Source organism: Simochromis diagramma, unplaced genomic scaffold (assembly GCF_900408965.1).
Source record: "Simochromis diagramma unplaced genomic scaffold, fSimDia1.1 OVJJ01000321.1, whole genome shotgun sequence".
NCBI lineage: Eukaryota > Metazoa > Chordata > Actinopteri > Cichliformes > Cichlidae > Simochromis > Simochromis diagramma.
Genome location: NW_024386772.1, coordinates 12668141 through 12690622, shown reverse-complemented (window position 1 = coordinate 12690622; position 22482 = coordinate 12668141). Strand labels below are relative to the sequence as shown.

Here is a 22482-nt window from a genome sequence, read left to right as displayed (position 1 = left end):
GTAGTTGAGGACAAACCTGGGAATACTTGTTCTTCCAGAAACAATCCTCAGAAGGGCCACACCCTGCTCGCGACCAAACGGTGTCAGCTTAGAGTTTAGACAAGGAAATGAAAAGGACACACACTGTAGCTCACATGGCTGCTCAGGCGCTAACACACATCTGCCCTGCGTGACCAGTTATTCAGATAAACATGCAGACAGCCTGACAGACAGGTGTACAAACAGGCTTTTTGCATATTTGTTTTCATTTTGACTGACAATTGTCACGACGGGCAAATGGCTGCTGTGTGAGGTGAGCGGAGAGATACACAGGTAGCCAGAGATCTGTGGAACTGCTTCCCTGAACACAGCTATTTGAGATCTAAGCTCAGCTGTTAATAAATAATTTAACTAGTCTTAGCACTCAGAGGGGAAGGTGAAGAGGGGGTGATCAAGGCTGAATCACTGATATTTTGTTTTTCCTGCTGTAATTCTACAATGTTGTGCCTAAAATGAGGGATTCTTTTAAACAGATAACACATTAATTAATAATTAGAGATAAATAATGGAATTATTTGTGACTCCGGTCATGAAATTGTTTATTTTCCAAAATATTGTGAAATGGTGTGTTACAAAACTATTTTTCCTTCCTGTCATCATTTAAGAATAATGCTTCCCTTTTTACAATTTGCAGATAATCTACTTCTTTTAAAGCTTTAAACACATAAGTGAACAGTTTTACTCAAGACAACAATTAATAAAACCTAATCTTACTTTATCAGTTAAATCACTGTTTTTTGAAAATATGCAATTCCAACATCTTTATGTCCTCAGTGATCTGTTTTCAGGGTTATTGAGGTTGTCTCTCGTACACACTTTTTTACCTTCAGTCTCATGTTCTCATGCTCCAAGCAGACCCTCCTATAAAAAGAAGAAAGAAAATGGTTCTTTCTGCCAAGTTAAGTCTGAACATCTGGCCTTTTCACATTTCAGCATCACCATGGACACATAAACATCATATTATGCACCTGAGGAACTGAAAACGCGGTGGCTTACTGTCATTAGGGAAATACCCGTGTGTTCGTTCGTGTTAATATCCTATTGTTACAATCTGTTTGCTAGAAGCTACAGAAAGTCTTTCTAATGTTGGTAAAGTGAACTGCTCTTAGGAGTAGCAGTGGGCGATATAGCCTCAAAATTATATCTGGATATTCCAAGAAAATGTGCAATATTATTGCAAATTCGATGATCTAGACAAATTTTATTGATGCAGGCAGCAGCTTTTGTAAGTAATTAAAGGGAATTTTCCATCTTTCTTTTCCAGTGAGCATTGATGACAGACTGCCAAATTTGTAGTGTGAATCTATTGAAACAAGGTGCCAGCAGCAGCAGCCACAGGATTATAGTGCATTAGTAGTCACACAGCATTATATCCAGTGACAAATGCAAGCACAGAGTAGCCTACGAAGAGTTCTCCTGTAATTCTGGAGGAGATGCACAATATTGTCACATAATAAAACTGCAAAATATTCTCTTCCCGGGATGTTTTATCTTTGTAAACAGCTGCTTAAAGCCCTGGTTTTCAACCATGTAACCGCATCACTAATTTAAATCCACCATTTGCTCTTCCTGACATATGGACTGAAACTTGTGATGGTTGGTTGAGTCATTGGTTACTTTTGGGTTGTACACCACCAGCTGCTAGCATTGTACTCGATGGTGTGTTTTTTGCCAAGTGGTGAAACACATTTGTTGTTTCCACCTTTAACTGGAACAGTTTCCTTGCATATTTTACTGGATAAATACTGTTTTCTGTTGGAGGTTGTTGAAGTAGCTTCCTTATAGGAAGAGGTATATGGATCGATCCGAATACTTGCAGTACTGGCCTTGTATTTACTTGTTATTGAATTGATACCAAAAACTGCAGGATCGCACAGCACTAGGTACTAAGTCTTCAAAATAGGGTGACACATGGCTCTTGTTATCTTGTCTTGTTATTGTGAACTAGGGAACATAAACATAGCTATTGCTATTGCAACCTCAATATGACACATTTAAATCACGTAAGAAATATTGCTGGTATTATCGCAGATCATATAATATGGTGCAGTCCTATTTAGAGAAGACCTATGCTGGATATTTGTTGACTATATTTCCTGGTTTTCATTGTACAAACTGACCAATCACAGCAAGGCTTTTTGGGGACTAGATAGTAGCATTTCAGAGGGTGAAAAGCGGTGCAGAGAATAAGAGATAATTAGATAGATAGATAGATAGATAGATAGATAGATAGATATAGAATTTATCCATTAATATCCATTAGAGTTCAACTTGAACTCCAGAATAAACCTGAGGATTTGAAGGGCTAGTTAACCCAAATTCCTAAACCTTACAATTTTGTCAAACACCATTAAGTGGTAAACTATCAGCACAGCTGCACTGTCATGGCTCGCACTCTCACTTCAAGTGGTAATTGACAAACCTGCTGTTCTAACAGATAACCGCTAGCAGCTGTTATCTCTTACTTTGCACTAACCAGCTAACTGTTCCAAACTCTAACCATTACCTTTAGCTACTTGTTTTTACTGTTTAGTGTAAGTTAGCCAACAAGTATGGCTATTACATGGCTAATTATTGATTCATTTTAAAAAATACTACATCTAAACCTGAACTAACTCTTACTCTTTAAACTGTCTCTACTTGCTTCGAATAATCCGATTTTTCACTATAACAACTGAGCTAACCCAAAATCTTTCCATGTATCCATTTCTAATGCTGCTAGATGGGAATTACTGAGTTATACTAGTGGTAACCATTTGAGGAGCGTGAAGGATGTCAGGTGAATATGTGAACTGTGTCTTTTGGCTGATTGCCCTTCCTCTTTATCTCTGTGCAAGTGTTTATTTTATGATCATGAAACAGATTTAACCCCGAGACCTGTGTGTAATCCTGACGCCCTTTGCCAGGCGCAGAATACCTTCATGCTTGCTTGATAAGTGCAATAAAGAGTTCAGCAATAAAACAGATTTAATCAACAGTGAAACTACATAAGAAAAGGTGGTTTAGTCTTATTTATTATGGAGTGCCAGGACTGCCATAATGCATTAATTAAATACACCATTAAATAATTAATTAAATGTGGCAATAATTAATTAAAATTGGAATTAATTAATTAAATAAATAGTTATGACACATGTAATTAATTCATTATTGACACATTTAATTAATTATTTATGTATTTCACATTTTAATTAATTATTGACACATTTAATTAATTATTGACACATTTAATTAATTAATTATTGACACATTTAATTAATTATTTATGTATTTCACATTTTAATTAATTATTGACACATTTAAATAATTATTGACACATTTAATTAATTATTTAATGATATATTTATTTATTTCGTTTTGGCAGTCATGGCGCCTGGCTGTCATCATGAAATAATTTTATCTGTCAGCCTCACCCATCAAACTCAGGGGGCGGGGTTAACGCTGATCGAGTCAAAACCATTGCTTTGGCCTGGTGGCCATTGTTTCTAGCACACAACAACCGGCATGTGGAAGCTAACAGAACTGAACTTTGAAAAACCCTGTTTGTGTGTCACCAAATACTGTTTTAATATTTTTTTAGCCGAGAAGGTAGTGGTTTAATCTTCATGTGTCTGGTCGGTTTGTCAAGATACAGCCTCTTTGCAAAAGTGCTTCGATGATTTCGGAGATGTCTGCCCTGTCTCACGGCAAAGCGTGGGATAGACCCGCTCGCCTCGCAAGCAATCCCACCGACAAAGCGCAGGCCCCGGTACACAGCTGTAGTAACCCCCGCTGACTTCTTTTACTGAGGTTATATTTATCGGTGTTTTATTTCCTGATGTTCTTATGTGTCCTACGTGTTTCAGTCGCCAATTCTGAATTATAACTAACATTAAAAACATGTTTAAGGAGGAGAGAGAGCAAATAAATCTGTTTAACATCTGATCTTTGGGTTTTTGTTCAGTAATCAGCGTGACCTGTGTATAAACGCATAAAAGAGATAACGTTGGTGTTTCTGTCATGTAGTAACTGCTGGCTTTAACTGTACAAAGGTTGTTCGACACTATGAAACACATACAGACTTCATGATGTTCGGCTAATATTTTTATAGTGAATATTAATCATGAGGGTAAACGGCCCTGTACACCACGGAGCGAGGTCAGCATATCCACGATATCCTCAGCTCCATGAGTTAACACAAAGTTTCCCAGCTGACTATCTAACTGCCAACTATTCCAGAGACGTGAAAATATACAGCATAAAGAAAAGTGTAAGAGACTCAGCAGCAGATTAGAATAACAGTTATACATTTAATAAATCACCAAATGAATCCAAGAAACGAGCAAACCTGTTCCGACAATTTGAGTTTGTATTCCCTCAGCTGCAGACTCGCTGCTGTTTAAATGTTTGAAAAGGAAGATTAGATATAAAAAACGTCAAACATAGACTCAGTCTGCCTTCACATTTGATATGAGGCCAGCACGTATAGTGGCTGTGTCCTGTTTTAAGATCATACATGTAAAATTGTTGTCTGACCTCCGTCGATCCAGCCGCTCAGTCCGTGGTTACCATGGTTACTGCATAAGCAGCTATAATGTTAACAGCTGGCACTGAGGAAATCTACCGGCAGCATGGGTGTTTATGTTTTTCATTGCAAAAGAACTGTCTGAATGGTTAACTGAAGTTAACTTGGATAAATTATAGTTAAGGAGTTTCACAGATAACGCCTACGTGAGCAACTGTTCACCTGAAATCAGCAGGCTATTACTGAAATACACGTGCTATATCATAAACTATGATATAAATAGGGAGGTCCTATTAACATGTTTAGTTTTAAAGGACACCTTCCTGCCTTTAGTCTCCTTCATGAGCAGTATTAGTTTTCTTCTAACATCCAGAAGTCTGCACCATGTGTTTCATAGTTTGTAACGAGCCTTTGACAGGTAAACATAACATGACCGAAAAAGCAAAAAAAAAAAAAAAAAAAGAGAGAGAGAGTGTTGACATAAGAAGAGAAAATGCTCTCAATTATGGAGACAGGCAAATGGTTCATTTATGTTTGATGTGTGTTTATTCCTCCCTAAATATCGTCGGTGAAGTTTGCCATGCACGTCAGATTTTCCTGCGCATTTTTATACCTCTGCCAACAGAGAGAAAAAAAATCACATTCTAACAGACAGCTGGTGCTTAGAATACAGTTGAATAACTATTAAAAAACAGATGATATTTAGATGATAGTTCAGTCTAACACATGTGCCAGTGAACCATTAAACGTCTGTGAAACTATGCAGTTATGAAACGTAACTTTAACCTCAGCCAAACCGATTTGCTCAGTTGTAAATAAAACAGCGAAGTAAACGTGACCCGACAGACAGAACCTGAGTGAATGAAGTCCAGCGTTTAACCACTGAGAGCTAAAACTCAGCTGAGGTTTCAAAGCTGTGTGCCGGTGATTGGACATCAGCCGCTGATGAAGCTGCTTCGCCTATAAAGTGCTCTGTAAGGAAACAAGCTCCAGCAGCTCTGCGCTCGGGGAAAACACTATATTTACTTATCTTGTGCAGAAAAATGCGCTGACATTGCTTTATATCGAGTACCGGCTGCCCGGTTAAACTGTGACTATCACCAGGTAACGTAGGCGTGTTTCTTGAATTAGCAGCAGGTGTTAAACAGCTGACAGATGAGGAGGAGGATGCATGCAGGTAAACTGAGGGTCTGTTGAGCTGATCGCTGGTTTCGTGAGAAAAATGTCAGCTCGTTCTTTATGTTACAGAAGCACAGAGACACAAGACCAGGCGGAAAGAGACGATCGTTCGGTGAAAATGAGAATCTGCGAATGCAACATGTGGAACACGGAGAGTGGAATATGTAAACAAACCGGTTAACGTAACCCCCTGGGTGCACTCTGCATGCTAATTGTTAGCACAGCTAGTGAAATCTCTGAAAACATCTGAGCACTTTTGCAAACATGTTCTATGTTGACAACCTGACCAGACATACTTCGCGACATTCGCGGCTAAAACACTGTTAAAAGTGTAGCTGGTGACAGAAAAACGGGGTATTTTAAAACTACACCACCACCATTGCTGCCTGTGATTTGATCTGCATTCTGGGATACCTGGCTGCCCCAAGTCTACACAAGCAATCGATTATCTAGGATCGACCTGTTTTGACTTACTTTGCACGGCAACCAATCAAATGTTAGAGAAGCTGCATGGGCAGCGTTAACCCCGCCCCCTGAGTTTGATGGGTGAGGCTGACAGATAAAATTATTTCATGATGAGAGCCAGGCGCCATGACTGCCAAAATGAAATAAATAAATATATCATTAAATAATTAATTAAATGTGTCAATAATTAATTAAATGTGTCAATAATTAATTAAAATGTGAAATACATAAATAATTAATTAAATGTGTCAATAATTAATTAATTAAATGTGTCAATAATTAATTAAAATGTGAAATACATAAATAATTAATTAAATGTGTCAATAATGAATTAATTACATGTGTCATAACTATTTATTTAATTAATTAATTCCAATTTTAATTAATTATTGCCACATTTAATTAATTATTTAATGGTGTATTTAATTAATGCATTATGGCAGTCCTGGCACTCCATAATTTATGGTGCTGTGACATCTTTTTTTGTGTTTTGAACCCCACATGTTGCTCCAATTTCTTTAAAGTGATCTGTCATCTGTGTCCCCCCCCCAAAACAGAAGCATATTCCAGTGCACACTTGTCTTCTGGGGGACTGATCGGTTCTATTAATAATATTTGTGACAGAATTTGGTATGCTGTCCGCATCGTGAGCAATTTCATGCCTGTCGGCAAGAAAGGCAAGCCGCAAGGTCAAGGAGTGAGACAGGCGTGAAAACACCTGTGTGCATGAGATGAATACCAAAACACAATTCATCTAATGTTCTTCGTCTGTGTGTGTGTGTATTTGTCCCTGTTCCAGTGCGTGGTTTTGAGACAGAGGAGCAGTTTGAGAACTTTGTGAGGAATGACCCTCAATCAAGAAATGTGCTGGCTGCTGTAGTTTTTGAGCATCACTTCACGCATGATGATGAGCCCCTGCCCCAACAGGTAAAATGCAGCGTACACACTGACAGACAATTCCAGAAGATTACTTTGTTTTTACAGCCTTTTACCTGCAGTACCTGTTAAGGCACATTTATCTTCTTCCTGAAATTCATTCATTTGCCTTACCTGTTGAGAGGTGGTAGTTGAAAAGTCTGACCAAACAACCTTTAGTTTTTATAGTGAAACCTGATGGTGGAAAGATGCATTTAGAGGTTCACGCAGTCTGATGCACTGTAGGAAAAGCTTCAGCTGACTCTGATGAAAAAGCCTGACAGGCTTAAAAGGCTTGAAAGCTTCACATCGCTCACTGTAAAGCCTTCAAGAGACGTACTCCTACATTTTAGGGTGAATCATTTAAGAACAAAATGTCTCTTCAGTCGTACTGGATTACGCTTCCTCTGTGCCTGTCTCCCTGTGTGTCAGCCGCATCAGTTCAGTACAGCTTGCCAGATTAAACCTTAAAAAAATACAGGTGACAAAAGGAAGCGTGAGACATGCACATCTCTTTAATGCTCACCTTTTACTGGCGGTTTTCTCTTTCTTTGTATAATGGGATTCACAAGCAAAGCAGTGAACTGTTAGGCTGAAGGAAGGCACTCGTAGATGTCAGCTTTTCTTTCATTTCTTTGCAAGAAACTACAGCTACATCCACATGTTCACGGGTATTTTGGTAAGCATCGTCTGTGAGTAATAACGACATAAACGACGTTTCAGATCGCTGAAAATGGAGCTTTTGAAAAAGTTAAGCCAGGGTAAACATTTTCAAAAGCTGTGTTTCTGTATTTACGTGCGGAGAAGAAAAACTGAGACTTTGACTTGCAACATTAAAAGTGTATGTTTTTATGTCTTTTTCTCATGTCAGACTGTGCCATGTCACTGTTTCTGTGCTTCTGATTGGCCAACATTTCCTCATGGTTACGGTTATATTGCCACTTTTGAGAATCGCGTGAGATAGTTCTTTCTTTTTTTTGCGTTTTCATGTCGATGGAGGAACTTAGAAAAATTTCTGTTTCAAAAAATACCTTATCATGGTGATGTAGCCTAACACATGGACAGATGGGTGGATGGTAACTTGGGGACAGGCGAACAGACACACTGCACTGTAAACACACATCTGTCATAGCTTCGCCTTAGTTTTTATCTTTCTTTAATGTACAAAAGCTCTATATGCGCTTTATTTTGAAAACAAAGCACTCCTAAATTAGGATAGTTTTGACCCCTCAGTGTATATCAATAAAAACATGGTTTGAAAGCCTGGGTTTTTCCAAGGCTAGCCCCAGTAAGCTGTATAGGCAGAGATCATCCTCACTAAATTCAGATGCACACCCAGTCATTTTATTTTGGAAGCATGCCTGAAATGTGAGAGTGTAGGAGCCAAAGATGATTATGTTTAACATAGATCAGTTTCTAATATTACTTAGTTTGAGTCTGCCCCATCTAGTGGTTGAAATTGGTGTCGAGAGGACATAAAGGCAGGTGATGCTACCTGGAGTGGGGTGGCTGAAACAGGAATACACAATCTTCGACCTCACAGATCTCCTCCTCAGATATTGGCCTCTACTTGCGCTGCTTTTGATTTCAGACAATCCTTAGTTAATCTTTGTAATCCCTGTTCAAGTTTAGTTTGAAATCATGGATACTGTATGTGTTTATTACTTCAAATTAATAGCGCTTTATCTCAGTAACAACGCTGCTCTGTGGACTTTGGATTATTTTGAATGTGAAAAGTCAGGCGTTTGCTAAGCCACTACAAGTCGTTTTCAGAAGGACATTAAATAACCAGTACAGACAGAAATCTCTCAATGTCTATATATTACTTGAAAATGGAAAAATTGTTAAGGACAAAACCACTGGAGGTGCTACAGTTGTTAAATTCACTGCACGACTTGAGTGTATTGCTTAGCGTATCACTCTACTCTTCATTAACGTCTGTTCTCTTTTTGCGCTCTGACATGCAGGTGAGCTACCACTTGCGCTTTACTTTTTCGCCACGCAACGCCCCGATCTCGGAAAAGTCTGAGCTGAACCCCAACAATGACTTAGACTGGCACACACACAGTCTATTTCCCCTTTTTCAACTGCCAGGACCAAGAGAGAAGCACTACAAGGAAGGGGGAACACCTGGTGAGAATTCCTATTGTTTTAAAATGCAATGTTAATTTTAAATGACACCTAAAATAGTAGGTATTTATATTTCTACTTAGAGATTACGCCTGATAAAAAGCTCTTAATTCTTCGACTTTGAGTGGAGAGACAGCCCTGCCTGATCAGGCTACATTTCCATGGCAACCATACCCCTGCACATGCTCAGCATAATCGGCGTTATCTAGTTTTTGGCAGGGTACAGTGTGCCCACCAATCACTTATGGGGCATTTTCAAGGCGTTAAGAACCCTTCAGGAGGCATGACTTGCTGTTAATCTCATTTTCACATTTGCCCGTCAGCTGGTTTAAATGATACAGTAACAATGGAGGATGCATTTTCCAGTGTGTCCCAGCAGCCTTTTATTTCTCCTTAAAATGTTTTTGTCCTTAAAAATTGTTTGCAGCTAAAATAGACAGAGGAGGTATACTCCAAAGCCCTTCTGACAGCATAATAAAAGTGACATGCTTTTATCATTTAGAGTCACATGAATATGGATTTCCAGCCTCCACGTGCATAATAACTTGTGATTGCAGCTTCAAGTTTGTTACTCAAGGCTGCTTGTCCATTCTCATGTCAGTTTCTAGAAGGAAGTTGGAAAGCTTTGACCTTGTGGAGCAGGTCACATTTTAAGTGGGCTTAAAATGCCCACTGAGTCATTTCATAGACGCTGATTACTGATGGTGTAATGGTGGTGTTAATATATTCTATTAAGTGCTGCTGCTTATTTTCTTATTTTAAGGTTATTACAGAGAAGGCTTTCTGGCAGTGCAGCATGCAGTGGACCGAGCCATTATGCACTCTTACAACAGAACCGCTGCCTCGCACCTGCTGCGTCCTATCAGAGTGGTCATGTCACGGTTCCCCTACCCTGCTTTTAAATATGACGTCTTCATCCTGGCTATTCAGAACCAGCTGCCCTTACTACTGGTGCTAAGCTTCACCTACACCTCCCTCAACATAGTACGAGCTGTGGTGCAGGAAAAAGAAAGGAAGCTCAAGGTATGTTTTACGAGCCTCTGTATGAGCTGGAGGAGTAATAAAATTGCCAGACTCTTTTAACCTGTGCTTTTTTTTTTTTTTGTGCATTCTAGGAGTACATGAGGATGATGGGTCTCAGCAACTGGCTCCATTGGAGCGCTTGGTTCCTCATGTTTTTACTCTTCCTCTCCATTTCGGTGTTTTTTGTTACTCTGCTCCTCTGTATCCAGGTGAGCCAGTGTTAAAAAACTGTCTTTGCTTACTGCACATTCCCGCCTGTGATGCCTTTAGCATAGCAGAAGAAACCATGGTACACATACCAGACTAAAGGTAAGAAGGTTGTCAAAAAATGACATGAAATTCAGAATTTTTCAGTGTAACGTATATAAACGCCGAAAGTGTCAGCTTCAGGCGATGATGAGCTTGTCCTGATGTTTCTAAACAAAAAATAAATAAATAAATGGAAGAAATGGAGATTCTGAGTTCATCCTGTTCTCAAGAGATGTCAGGAGCAGGGAGAATTTCATGGTTTGATCCAGGAGTTGTATCACAGCCACTTTCATGCATATTTCAGCATGTCAGTGGGGCAGTTTGAGGTCTTGTTGGCAGAGTTGTAACCACATCTGAGAAATTAGAAAAATAATGTCTGACCTGGAGGAGCATCTGGGTGTCTGAGGTAAAATAGCATTATTTTACTATTTGTATATTGAGTGCTGCTTTGCATTTTGAGCTATGAGCACACTTGTTCCCATATACAGTGGTCTGATTGGTCAGATCTCTTTATTTCCATGGAAAAAAGCGTAAAAACCGAACTTGATCAGAAAAAATAAAATGCTGCAAATTTGCCCGTGAAAGTACGCTTATGTAAAGGCCTTTAGCTGAAACTCACGCAATATGCTGTGATGTCATGGCAGTAAGTGCCCCATCATAAGCAATGACAGGTCATAAAAAAAAACAATCGGTGTCTGATGTAAAGAGAAATGGCAAACAATTCACAAAAATGAAAAGGCAGCCCACATTTTCATGCACTGAGCTGATTCTTTAAAGGGGATCAAACTCATTTTAGTTAACAGGCTCATACATCCCAATTAAATCTCAAGTGGGCTTTTCCACTAAAGCCAATACAGAATAACCTATAAAAACATTTATAAGTCTGCAAAAGGCTGTAAAAGTGACACAGCTGATCTATGCTTACACAGGACACATTGCTTCCTGGTAGAAAATACAGTAAAAAGCCCATAAATGATGCCCTCCAGCCCAAAAAGCTGTGAAGCAGCTATTAGGCTGGATGGGACCCTTTGGCTGGCCTATGTTTGACACCCTCGGTTTAAAGATTATAAATGTTGTGCTTACTCAGACCCAATCTCGTATTTTAGGTGAGCCCCAACGGAGCGGTGCTGACCAGCAGTGACCCCACGCTGGTCTTCGTCTTCCTGCTCGTCTTCACCGTGGCCACTATCAATTTCAGCTTTATGATCAGTGCCTTCTTCTCACGAGGTGTGTGTTTCTGTCACTCCACTCATTTCTAAATGATAATATAATAATAATAATGTCTCTTTTTGACTGCTGCTGTCTTGCTTTGTAATGTATGTGCGAGAAAGAACTTTTCACTTAATTTCCTGAAATGCACGGTGTGTCTCTGAGACCAAAGTTTCTGCTTTGTTCCTTTAACTTTGTCTGCAGAATGCACACAGCAGTAAAAAAGAAAGCTATGTTTTATTTGTTGATTTGCGCAGAATAATTGGATTTCTTTAGCGGTTGAGTATAGCACTTAATATTTAATGGTTTTTAGTTTGTTTTTGCCGTTTCTTGGTGATCAGAAGTGTTGTGTTCCCTTTTAAAAAAGAGCAAGTCACTTTCAGTTCTTTCCATCTTCAGTCGAGTGAAATTCAAGCTCGCCTGCTTGGCCTGGACAACCTCCCCAATAAAGGAAACTATTTAAATCTCTCCTTTCCCATGATCCCTTTCCTTTGCTCTCTTCCTCATTCAAAGCTCCTCATTCAGACTAGCAGCCTCCTCTTTCAGCTTTCTACAGTGAAGTAGCTTGAGCTCCAAATGCTTCTCTGCTTCAGTGTCTTGCAGTATTTTCAAAGAGCACTTATTTTCTTGTTTTTACTTTGATTTTTTTAAAATTTCCACTTGCTCTCATAAGAAACATGAACTCTATGACGGTAATGCCTAGGCTTTTAATTGAAGGAAACACCTTAAAAACCTCCATTTAGTTGTTTACACTGATGTTTTGACTTTCTCTCACACTCAGATGTACTGCGTTTCTGCTCTGAGTAATGAATATGATGTGCTTAGTCACCTGCCCTGACAGTTTTCATTTGGTGCTTGAACATGAAAAGGTGCCCTGCCTTTTCTCTCTGAACAATGCTCTAATTGTAACATTTGACAACCTTATTAAAATCATTAAAACTAATCCCATTGAACTAAAAAAAACCCAAAATAAAAATAACTCTGTCATGTTGTTTTCCTTCTGACCCTAGACAATGAAATCATTATATATTGAATCCCAGCTGGGTTCAAGGGTTTTGGTTCTAAGTGTTGACTTGGAGGCAGTAGAGGAAGAAGGGGGAGACGAGGCTTTTGCAGAAAATTGGCAAGAAAAAAAAGGATCCTTGAGTGACCTACACGGCAATTTAAAAACAACAACAACAACAACAACAACAAAGATGGGCTGTTTTTCTCCCCTCGCTGTCTTTGTACGTGCAGCCGTGTGCACATACCCAGTGATGTGGTTTTTAAGAATAGATGATGGTACTTTGTAAATGCATGTTCCAAGCAGGCTCAAAATGTCACATTGTCTGTAACAAGTGGTTTTTGATGAGGTCTGTCAGGCTGTCTACAAATGGAAGCGCATTACTCTGCTTTCTTCCCCATTTTGCTCATCTCTCTTTTGTCCTCTTTAATGCTTTCTTGTAGCTGCACTCAGGCTCGTCTGCCTATCAGAGAAATGGGTTTCTCAGCAAACGTAGTTCTTCTCTCAGTTATTTTGTCCGTCAGCTCTTGTCTACGTGTGTCTGTTTGAGTTTATCAGGTAGCATTTTGCAGTGTACCTCTTGGGTAACTCATGAGTGGACTGCATAGCTGACTGTTTTTAGTTGTTATATATATATATATATATATATTTATTTTAAGATGACTGTTGAGTCTGTTTCTTTCTCTTCTGTGTGTTCTTAGCCAATGTGGCGGCAGCAGCGGGGGGCTTCATCTATTTTCTCAGCTATTTGCCTTATTTGTTCCTGTGGCCGCGCTACGACTTACTGAGCCATTCCCAGAAAGTGTCAGCTTGCCTTATCTCCAATGTGGCCATGGCCATGGGCGCACAGCTTATAGGAATGTTTGAAGGCAAAGGTGAGACTTTGATGCGGCAATGTGGCATTCCCAAAATTTGCGATTATTTGTGCACAGCTTTGAAAACGTGGAATTTTAATATTAATATAGGTTAATTTTGTCCGTGCCTTGCTCCTCAGGTACAGGAATCCAGTGGTCAAACCTGTTTGATGCTGTTACGGTGGACGATGATTTCTCCATGGCCCAGGTTCTGTGCTTGCTGCTTTTCGATGCTGTGCTGTACGGGATGGTGGCCTGGTACATGGAGGCGGTGTTTCCTGGAGAGTATGGCGTGCCTTTACCATCGTACTTCTTTTTACTGGTATGTTTTAAAAAGGCGTTACTGATGATGCGACAGTAAACGATGAATAGATGAGGGGATATAAGCATGAATGGCTATTTGCGAGCCAAAATTATGAAACTTTTCTGTCTCTCCTTTATTGGCAGCATTAATACCAAGTAGTATTTCAAACTTGAAAGAAACACTGCAACAAATGTAGTCCAATGCAAACACGATGCCGATCATTTTGTTTTTGCAAGTTCAGCGTAATTTGTCTCATTTATTACATTTCACGCTGTGCTCATTAACACCTTAGTACTTTCCTTCCTGTGAGCTCTGCCAAGTTAAACAGGTATTTTCATGCTACCAAAGTCTGCAGGTGGGTGGCGTTAGGCAGCACTAGGGAGTGTCAGTGGTCATTGTTGAGATCTGTTATATCCAAGAGCTTTTCTCTGATAAAATGAAGCTGCTCTCAGTGAAAGTGGTTGTCACATACGGGGGCAGAAGAGTTTCCAAACTAGAGGTCTCAACATATCGACCAGAGGAAGCCTTGGGTTCAGCTAGTTAGAATAACAGGAAATGTCTGACTATCTAGAGCCAAAACAAATAAGGTTTATCTATATAACAACTATGAGCGATCACGAAATGGCGTGCCTTTATAGACATGCGCGCCTACACAAAAATAAACTCCTGCTAACCTTTTTCCCAGTTGTCAGGAATTTAAGGGACTGCCAGAAGGGTGTGGATTAGATGTTGACGCACTTTCCTCCATGTCCATTGTGTGAGTGGGTGTCAGATGGTGTTTCTGCTCCGTAGAAAGGGGAGGTTTGACTCCGGTCTTTAGGAAGTGAATCAGGAGGTGGTTTGGCTGGGAAACAATCTCTTCATGCAGAGTGTACATGAACAATAATAATGTTGGCTCGATCTCTCTTTCTTGTGATTAAGTGAATGATTGTGTTCCTTTTCCTTCCTTATGTCAGTGGATGAATACCTGATTCAGTGATAAGTCAGAACACACTGTGTGTGTAATATACGGTGCTATATTACACACACACACCGTGTGGTTAATATAGGATGCTATATTTGATGTTCTCCTAGTAAAATTATACCGTTAGATATACTGGAAATGAACAGTGAAAATTTGGGGTAAAAGTTTTGAAAGAAATGCTGGTTTACTCCCCTTGTCTTCCCTGACTGTCTTCCTCTGCAGCCTTCATACTGGTGCAGCACCCCTCGCATGGCTTTGGTAAATGAGAAGGAAGAAGAAGAGGATGCTGAAAAGGCCATGAAAGGAGAGTTTATAGAAGAAGAACCTGCTGGACTCGTGTCTGGGATAAAGATTAAACACCTCGCTAAGGTGAGCAGCAAAACACTATGATCCAGAGAGTAATCATGACCACTTTAGCGTACGCTGCAGATGCCCCAGTGGAAAAGAAAGGCCACTAATAACTCCACCGTAGTACTCAGTGTTACTACTAAAAGGTAAATGGACAAAAAGGTTACGCTTCATGCATTCCATTTCTGCTCATGTCACGCGTTTTAACAGGAATTCAAAGTGGGCAACAAGACACGTCAGGCCGTACGAGACCTTACAGTGAACATGTTCGAAGGACAGATCACAGTTCTGCTAGGACACAATGGTGCTGGGAAGACCACAACATTGTCTATGCTAACAGGTTAGACGCCTAAATGCACATGTAAACAAGCAATAAATACACACACACACACACACACACACACACACACACACACACACACACACACACACACACACACACACACACACACACATTAAACATGCCCCCTAAATAAAAAATTTAACTACCCTCCTTCATGTTTCAGGCCTGTTTCCTCCCACCAGCGGCAGGGCTTATATCAGTGGTTACGACATCTGTCAGGACATGGCTCTGATCCGACGCAGCCTGGGACTTTGTCCCCAGCACGATGTATTGTTTGATAACCTTACAGTACAAGAGCACCTGCTGTTCTATGCACAGGTATTTACACACTTATGCACTTTTATGTAAAAATACATCTCTATGTACTACACATCCACTATAGCTTAATGTTTCCACTTGCTGTTATACACATTATAGTACGAGGTGTTCACACTGATTCCATTAAAGTGAGTTTAATTGGTTTTGTTTATTAAAAACATTAAAAGCAGCACAAAGCACGTTTTTATTGTACTTTTATTACCTTTTTTTTTTTTTTTGTCTTTTTCCTCGCACAAAAACTTTGTATGAGTTGAGTAGCAAGTGAACTTCTCCATTTTCTGCACTTTCCTGCTGTCTCCCAGCCTCTCAGTTTGTATTAACGTAAATTAGCTGCAGAAAAAACAGATGACAACCTGATCCATTTGTGTTGTCTACTTTATATCCAGCTGAAAGGCTACTCCAAAGACAAGATTCCAGATGAGGTGGACCGGATAATCCGTATCTTAAACCTCGAGGATAAGCGACATGCTCGTTCCAAGACCCTCTCTGGTGGCATGAAGAGAAAACTTTCTATTGGGATTGCTCTCATTGGAGACTCCAAGGTCTGGAATTAAAAAAACAACAACAACCAAAGAACATTATTTAGAGTCATTTGAGTAAAATGTGTAAGTATGGGCGGACTACTGCAAACCTTCTTTTCCTTTCTGCCCATCTGCAGGTTGTCATGTTAGATGAGCCCACATCAGGTATGGATCCATCAGCACGACGTGGCACCTGGGATCTTCTGCAAGGGGAGAAACGCGGCCGCACCATCCTGCTCACCACACACTTTATGGACGAGGCTGACCTGCTCGGTGATCGAATTGCCATCATGGCAGGAGGAGAGCTGCAGTGCTGCGGCTCACCACTCTTTCTCAAGAATAAATATGGTTAGTGAAAGCATACTGTACTCTCAGATGGATTCTTGAAAGGCAGTTTTTCTTTCCTAGACTAGCTGGTGGTATTACAAAAGCATGCATTGAAATTTTGCTGTTTTGTTTCAACAGAAATACTGCACGTGGACCAACTCACATGCAGTTTAACTATTCTTGGGACTGATTCTGTAAATGTCTTATGTAATATTTTTAACCAGGTGCCGGATACCACATGGTGATCGTCAAGGATGCTCTTTGTAACGTGTCCGAGATCACCCGCCTTGTTCACATGTATGTTCCCAATGCCACTCTGGAGAGCAGCGCTGGAGCTGAGCTCTCTTATATTCTTCCCAAAGAAAGCACCAGCAGGTGAGCATTGATCATACGCACAAAAACACAGCGTGTGGACTGACCTCTTTGTAAGAAAGACAACAGGCTAGAAGTCACACCGGGTGAAATGAACAACTAGTATTAGACTGAAAAAACTGAAAGACTCGGGGTTAGACATACAGTTATTTCATTCAAGTATACAAAGAAAAACAGCAACTGAATAATAAAATAGTCATATAATAAAAGATGTAATAAACTGTAGTATTTTAACACATTATGCGCAATAAAATGTAGTTATTTAGGAAATTGTTCTGCTCTCACATGTCTTTTTATTGCAGACGATTATGTATGTATGGGGAAGGAAAAGAACAAAGAAAAAAATGGAGTGAGGGAAAAGCACAGAAATATTACTTTGAACTGTTAGAAATGGGTCAACAGATTATACAATACCACAAATTGAATCAGTGAATGTATTTAATAACTCAAGCCAGCTTTTCATTAAAAATGTAACTCATTTTCACTTGACTACTGGTGACATGATTATATTAAATAAAGGTAGCAGCAATTTTGGCTCTATTTTGTTTTGTATTTTTAATTTTATAATCAAACTCTTTGTTGCTTTCTATCAGGTTTGAATTGCTGTTTGCTGAGCTGGAGATGAACAGAGAGGAGCTGGGCATCGCCAGCTATGGCGCTTCAGTAACTACTATGGAAGAGGTTTTCCTCAGGTAGGAAATATAGGACAAGTGACAGTTTTTCTCTCCCTTAAAGTCATTTTTCTCTCGGGTATCACAGAAAATTAGTCTCTGATCTGTAAAAATACATTTTTGTAAAATTAACAGCTTTAAAATGACTTTAATGAAGGATCACAAAGGCAATAAAATATTTTCTGGGGAGAATTTTAGTGAAGATGGGGATAAAACTGGTTCAGAGCGTACTTAAGTAGTAGGTTTAATTAAGTTCAACTGACTCGGATCACATGGGGGACATTATGTTTGCTATCAAATGTTTGCTCTTAAGTCTGTGAAGATTCAGTGAATTTTGGAGAAGGAAGTGGTTTTCTTCCGGACGTTTTCAACAGTAGGAGTTGAGCCTGCACAGAAAAAATGAATGCTATCAGAACCTCCTTCCACAACACACGGCTCCTTCCCTGTCATCAGCTTCCAATGTAATCTAAAACAGAGTATGCTGTTGCAAAAATGGGTTAAAGGACACTATGGATCGAAGCGTGACAATGATATTTCTCTATATAGTGTCGTCATCAGTCAGGTATCACTTGGAGCCAAACTGTGTGCAGACCTTTCCTCCTTCTTTTACGTAACGTAAGATAGTGTTACAGTCACAAGCAGTAGTGTAAGACTAAATGTCTTCTAGTATATAAAACAGTATGGACGTGATAGAAAAGGTTATAGTTGCTTCTAGTCGTAGGTATAGGGTGTTCAGTGCCTGAATCTTTTACGCTTTACTGAAAATCGTTTTTGGAATTTGTGGAACTTTAGACGCCACCTTTGATAGAAATAAAATATAAAAAAATTTGCTTGCAAACCCAACTCTTCCTGATACACTGCAGTCCCAGCCGCCTTATTCAGTTATTTTTTTCTTCCCCTTGGATTTAATATGCGTATCTGTGGCAACGATCACAAGACCGCATTCACTGCGGAAGGCTTACGCTGTGCTACTTCAGCTGGCACGAGTTTAACATTTGTATTTGCTGCTGTTCAGGCCTCATTATTTATGATTCATACTGAGAATCCAGCAGCGTGTTCTGGCCATTGACACGTTGCACCAAAGAAAAGCTGCTGTTGGAGCGTTTGGTCGTTTAGCTTCTTTCTTTCATTCATATTTTACAGCCGAGTGTAATAACTCCATTACACAATGCTGCCAATTAATTTTTATCAAACTATAATTATTCACAACAAATAAATCACCTTTTAATAGTGTTTTCCTGAGATTTTGTTGCTAATTTGTTGTGCTGGGCGTTGAGTTGAAAAGCTTTAAAATGTAACTTCTGTGTTTTTTTTCTTTTTTTTCTTACTTGTGAAAGTACATTTCACAGATAAGTGGCATATTAAGAATATAAAACTAAACTGCATGCTCACAAAGGCACTCTGTGAGCCTCTCATTGATTATTGAATTATAAATAGGCCCAGAAATATTTTTTCCCTGCTGTCTTCACCACACTGTGCTGAAATGAATTAAAATGTTACAGATTGAATAGATTCTTCTCTCCTCATACATGTTTCTATCATAAACAGTTGACTATTTAATGTTAAACTATCTAAACTATCTAAATTTTATTTTTTATTTTTTGTGTCCGCTATAAAACCAATGGTTTTTTTCTTTTCTTTCAGTGGATAAAATGAGATTTACTTGTGTTTCCAGAGTTGGAAAGCTGGTGGACTCTAGTTTGGATATCCAGGCGATCCAGCTGCCAGCCCTGCAGTACCAACATGAGAGACGCTCTCATGACTGGACCATGGATGATGCCAGCAGCATCAGCGGCTTGACTGATGTCACTGACTTCACAGACAGCGGCACACTCATCTCAGAAGACTGCTCCAACATTAAGCTGAACACCGGGGTAAGACAGAGGAATAAAAGCGATGCTCAGCGTCTTTTTAGCGAATTTGCTCTGTTGATTGAAGCTCCCATTTTCTCCTGTAACAGGTCAGACTACACCTGCAGCAGTTCTATGCCATGTTCCTAAAGAGGGCGCTGTACAGCTGGAGAAACTGGAAGGTGATGGTGGCTCAGTTCCTGGTCCCTCTTGTCTTCACTGTTGTGGCTTTATTTGTGGCACGCACCCTTCCCAGTCATAATGACGCTCCGAAACTGAGTCTGGGACTCAGTCGCTATGGTCCCACCAGGGTTCCCGTTTCTCTGCAGTCTGGGGCAGGACCCCTGGCTTCTGCCTGGGCAAGCGTATACGGTTCCCAGCTCTCTGCCCAGCTTGGCGAACTTACCAATGCTACTGGTAAGCGTAACGAGTAGGACAAATGCTTGGTGTTGCTGCTCACTCTTGGTATTTACTGATCGTAAGCCTTCGTTCTCCCTGTAGACTTCAACGATTACATCCTAACTCAGGCAGACGAAGAAGGAGGCAGCTTTAACGAGCACTGCGTGGTGGGCGCTGTTTTTCGAGGTAGCAACAACCACTTTGCAGAAGCTACAGCCTACTTTAACAACGAGGGCTACCACACACCTGCCACAGCACTCATGATGGTGGACAATGCCCTGTTCAAACTTCTAGCAGGGCCGAATGCTTCCATCCAGGCAGGCAATTATCCCATGCCACGCAACCTGTCTGAGAGTGCTCAGAACCAGCTCTCAGAGTGAGTAGAGAAAGGATGGGGTAGTATTTGCTAGCAGTGGGAATCAGCAGATATCCCATGATGCGATATTATCACAATACTTCCTTTAGGATTCAATATTATTGTGATTTCTAATATTTTGTTAATCCGAAGCATCACAATAACACATATTGCGATTTTTCACATTTTTTTTCAACTGCAGATTAAGATAAAAAAGTTCCACTTTTGACGATATCTGAAGTCAGTCTTTCATCAGTGTTTGATTTGGTCATTACATGCACTCTGTTTCTATTAATACAGCAATTAACTGTCATAAATTGTTGAAAATCACATATCTGTTGCTGTATACATAGACAGGAATTCCCATTTAACTATTATAGTCGTGCTTCAGCAAGTCTAATGAGTCGAGTCCCCTCGAGTTGTGCTTATTGACAAAGATGGCAACACGCTGGCAATCTGTTTGCAGATTTAGAACGATTATTCGCAACACTTCGACAATCTCCCTGAGAGTGAACGCAGTCAGTCCAAGTCAGACTGCAGTAATTTTGCCTCCTGCCACAGGCGACCTGTACAATCACGAGTGAACAGCTAAAGGCAACCATTTAGTCGCCACAATTTGCAATCGATCACAAAATGTGAAAAACAAAAAACTCTATATAATCACCACGCAGCCACCATTTTTCTTCTTTTTTTGGAGATGCAAGGAGGTTGTTTTCCTATTTTGACTTGTGGGACTGAGCCAGTAGCTGGCTCTGAATTAGGACGTAGTGTTGGCTGGTTTTTCAGTTGAGCCAGTTTAATGTTTCCTCTGCTCTGGATGTTGGTGCATGAGATGAACCTTGTTGTTCATAGTATTTTAATTTGATTTTTTTAATTAAAAATGTTCAATTCTATGCTGGATCAGTTCCCCCCTCCAGCCTAGTATTTGCTCAGTCTCAAAAACTTCAAACATTCAGACTAATTAATAGAAGTTAGTTTAAGAGCACAGTTCCAAGCAACTTAAAAATCACAGAAATTAGACAGATAGAAGTTAGATTTTCTCAATTTAGTCATTTTTGTATGCGATGCGTACACCTAGGGTTTTCCTTGAATCAGAATTTTAGATTTTTCTAAAAAAAAAACAATCAGCACATGTGTGCTTATGTTCAAATGAAGCTCTTTCCTTTCACGCAAAGAAGGTGTGAGTGAGTAAACAGCTGAAACCAATTCACAGCACTTCCCAGTATGAAGTAACTAACATCTCTCCAGCTTCAAACAGTTTTCTCGTGTTTGATGTTGCAGGATGGTTGCTCTACAATATTTTTAATTTCACTGTCACGAGGCTCAAACATTCAAAGTGTTGCTGTGTTTTTTCTCTAGTCGAGCTCATTAATACCCTTTACTGTTTGGAAAATAACCCTGCAGTGATGAGGATGAGCCAAAGTGACACATCATTGTTACATGAAGCAGATTTGCTTCCTTTCTTTTAGGGTGACTAAACCCATGTGTAGCTGAAAACCTTGAGTGTTTTTTTCACTGTGGACTTAGAAAAAATGATCTCTGCACTGTTTGTCCACCTACAGCAAATGAGGCAGACACAGACAGTGGAACATTTTGCTGCTGGGTATCATCCCTAAAGTGTTGGTAGAGACCAACACACCACCACACCAGTCTTAACAGGGTTAAGATTTCTGGTTTCTGAAATATAAATCAGGCATTTAAATTGTATTCAAGTTATGTTATAGCAGTAAGACTTGGGACATAGAAAGACGCCCTGTCTGCAACCTTTTCCCACCTCTTTTCCATCTTGTGGTGTAATCGTCGCACTCTTTCATTCCATTTTATGTAGGAGTAAGACAGGGTTTGCCATTGCTATCAACCTGATGTATGGGATGGCCTCCCTGTCCAGCACTTTTGCCCTGCTGCTTGTAACAGAGTCCTCCATCAAGTCAAAGCATGTGCAGCAGGTCAGCGGCGTCTACCTGGCAAACTTCTGGTTTTCAGCCCTGCTTTGGGACCTGGTCAACTTCCTGCTGCCTTGTCTCCTCATGCTGGTCAGTATGACATCTGTTACTACTGCAATACTCAGACAGGATAATAAGGCAGATTGATTGGTTTCAATATAGGGTTTTGTGAATCTGTTGTATGCATATATGTGTAT

At 39.9% G+C, this 22482-nt stretch overlaps 1 protein-coding gene across 2 annotated transcripts in view; it reads left to right on the top strand.

Annotated features, from left to right (window-relative positions):
- Nucleotides 1-22482, top strand: part of abca3b (ATP-binding cassette, sub-family A (ABC1), member 3b) — a 34216-nt gene that overhangs the window by 4087 nt on the left and 7647 nt on the right. For both annotated transcript variants that reach the window (XM_040049677.1, XM_040049687.1), the window contains exons 4-21: nt 6987-7114; nt 9070-9235; nt 9996-10255; nt 10348-10464; nt 11611-11731; nt 13418-13591; nt 13711-13892; nt 15061-15207; nt 15397-15526; nt 15693-15847; nt 16234-16389; nt 16506-16716; nt 16920-17070; nt 17661-17759; nt 19414-19612; nt 19699-20005; nt 20090-20363; nt 22171-22375. In XM_040049677.1, the coding sequence (XP_039905611.1) occupies nt 6987-7114; nt 9070-9235; nt 9996-10255; nt 10348-10464; nt 11611-11731; nt 13418-13591; nt 13711-13892; nt 15061-15207; nt 15397-15526; nt 15693-15847; nt 16234-16389; nt 16506-16716; nt 16920-17070; nt 17661-17759; nt 19414-19612; nt 19699-20005; nt 20090-20363; nt 22171-22375 (3182 nt within the window). The remainder of the gene's footprint in view (nt 1-6986; nt 7115-9069; nt 9236-9995; nt 10256-10347; nt 10465-11610; nt 11732-13417; nt 13592-13710; nt 13893-15060; nt 15208-15396; nt 15527-15692; nt 15848-16233; nt 16390-16505; nt 16717-16919; nt 17071-17660; nt 17760-19413; nt 19613-19698; nt 20006-20089; nt 20364-22170; nt 22376-22482) is intronic.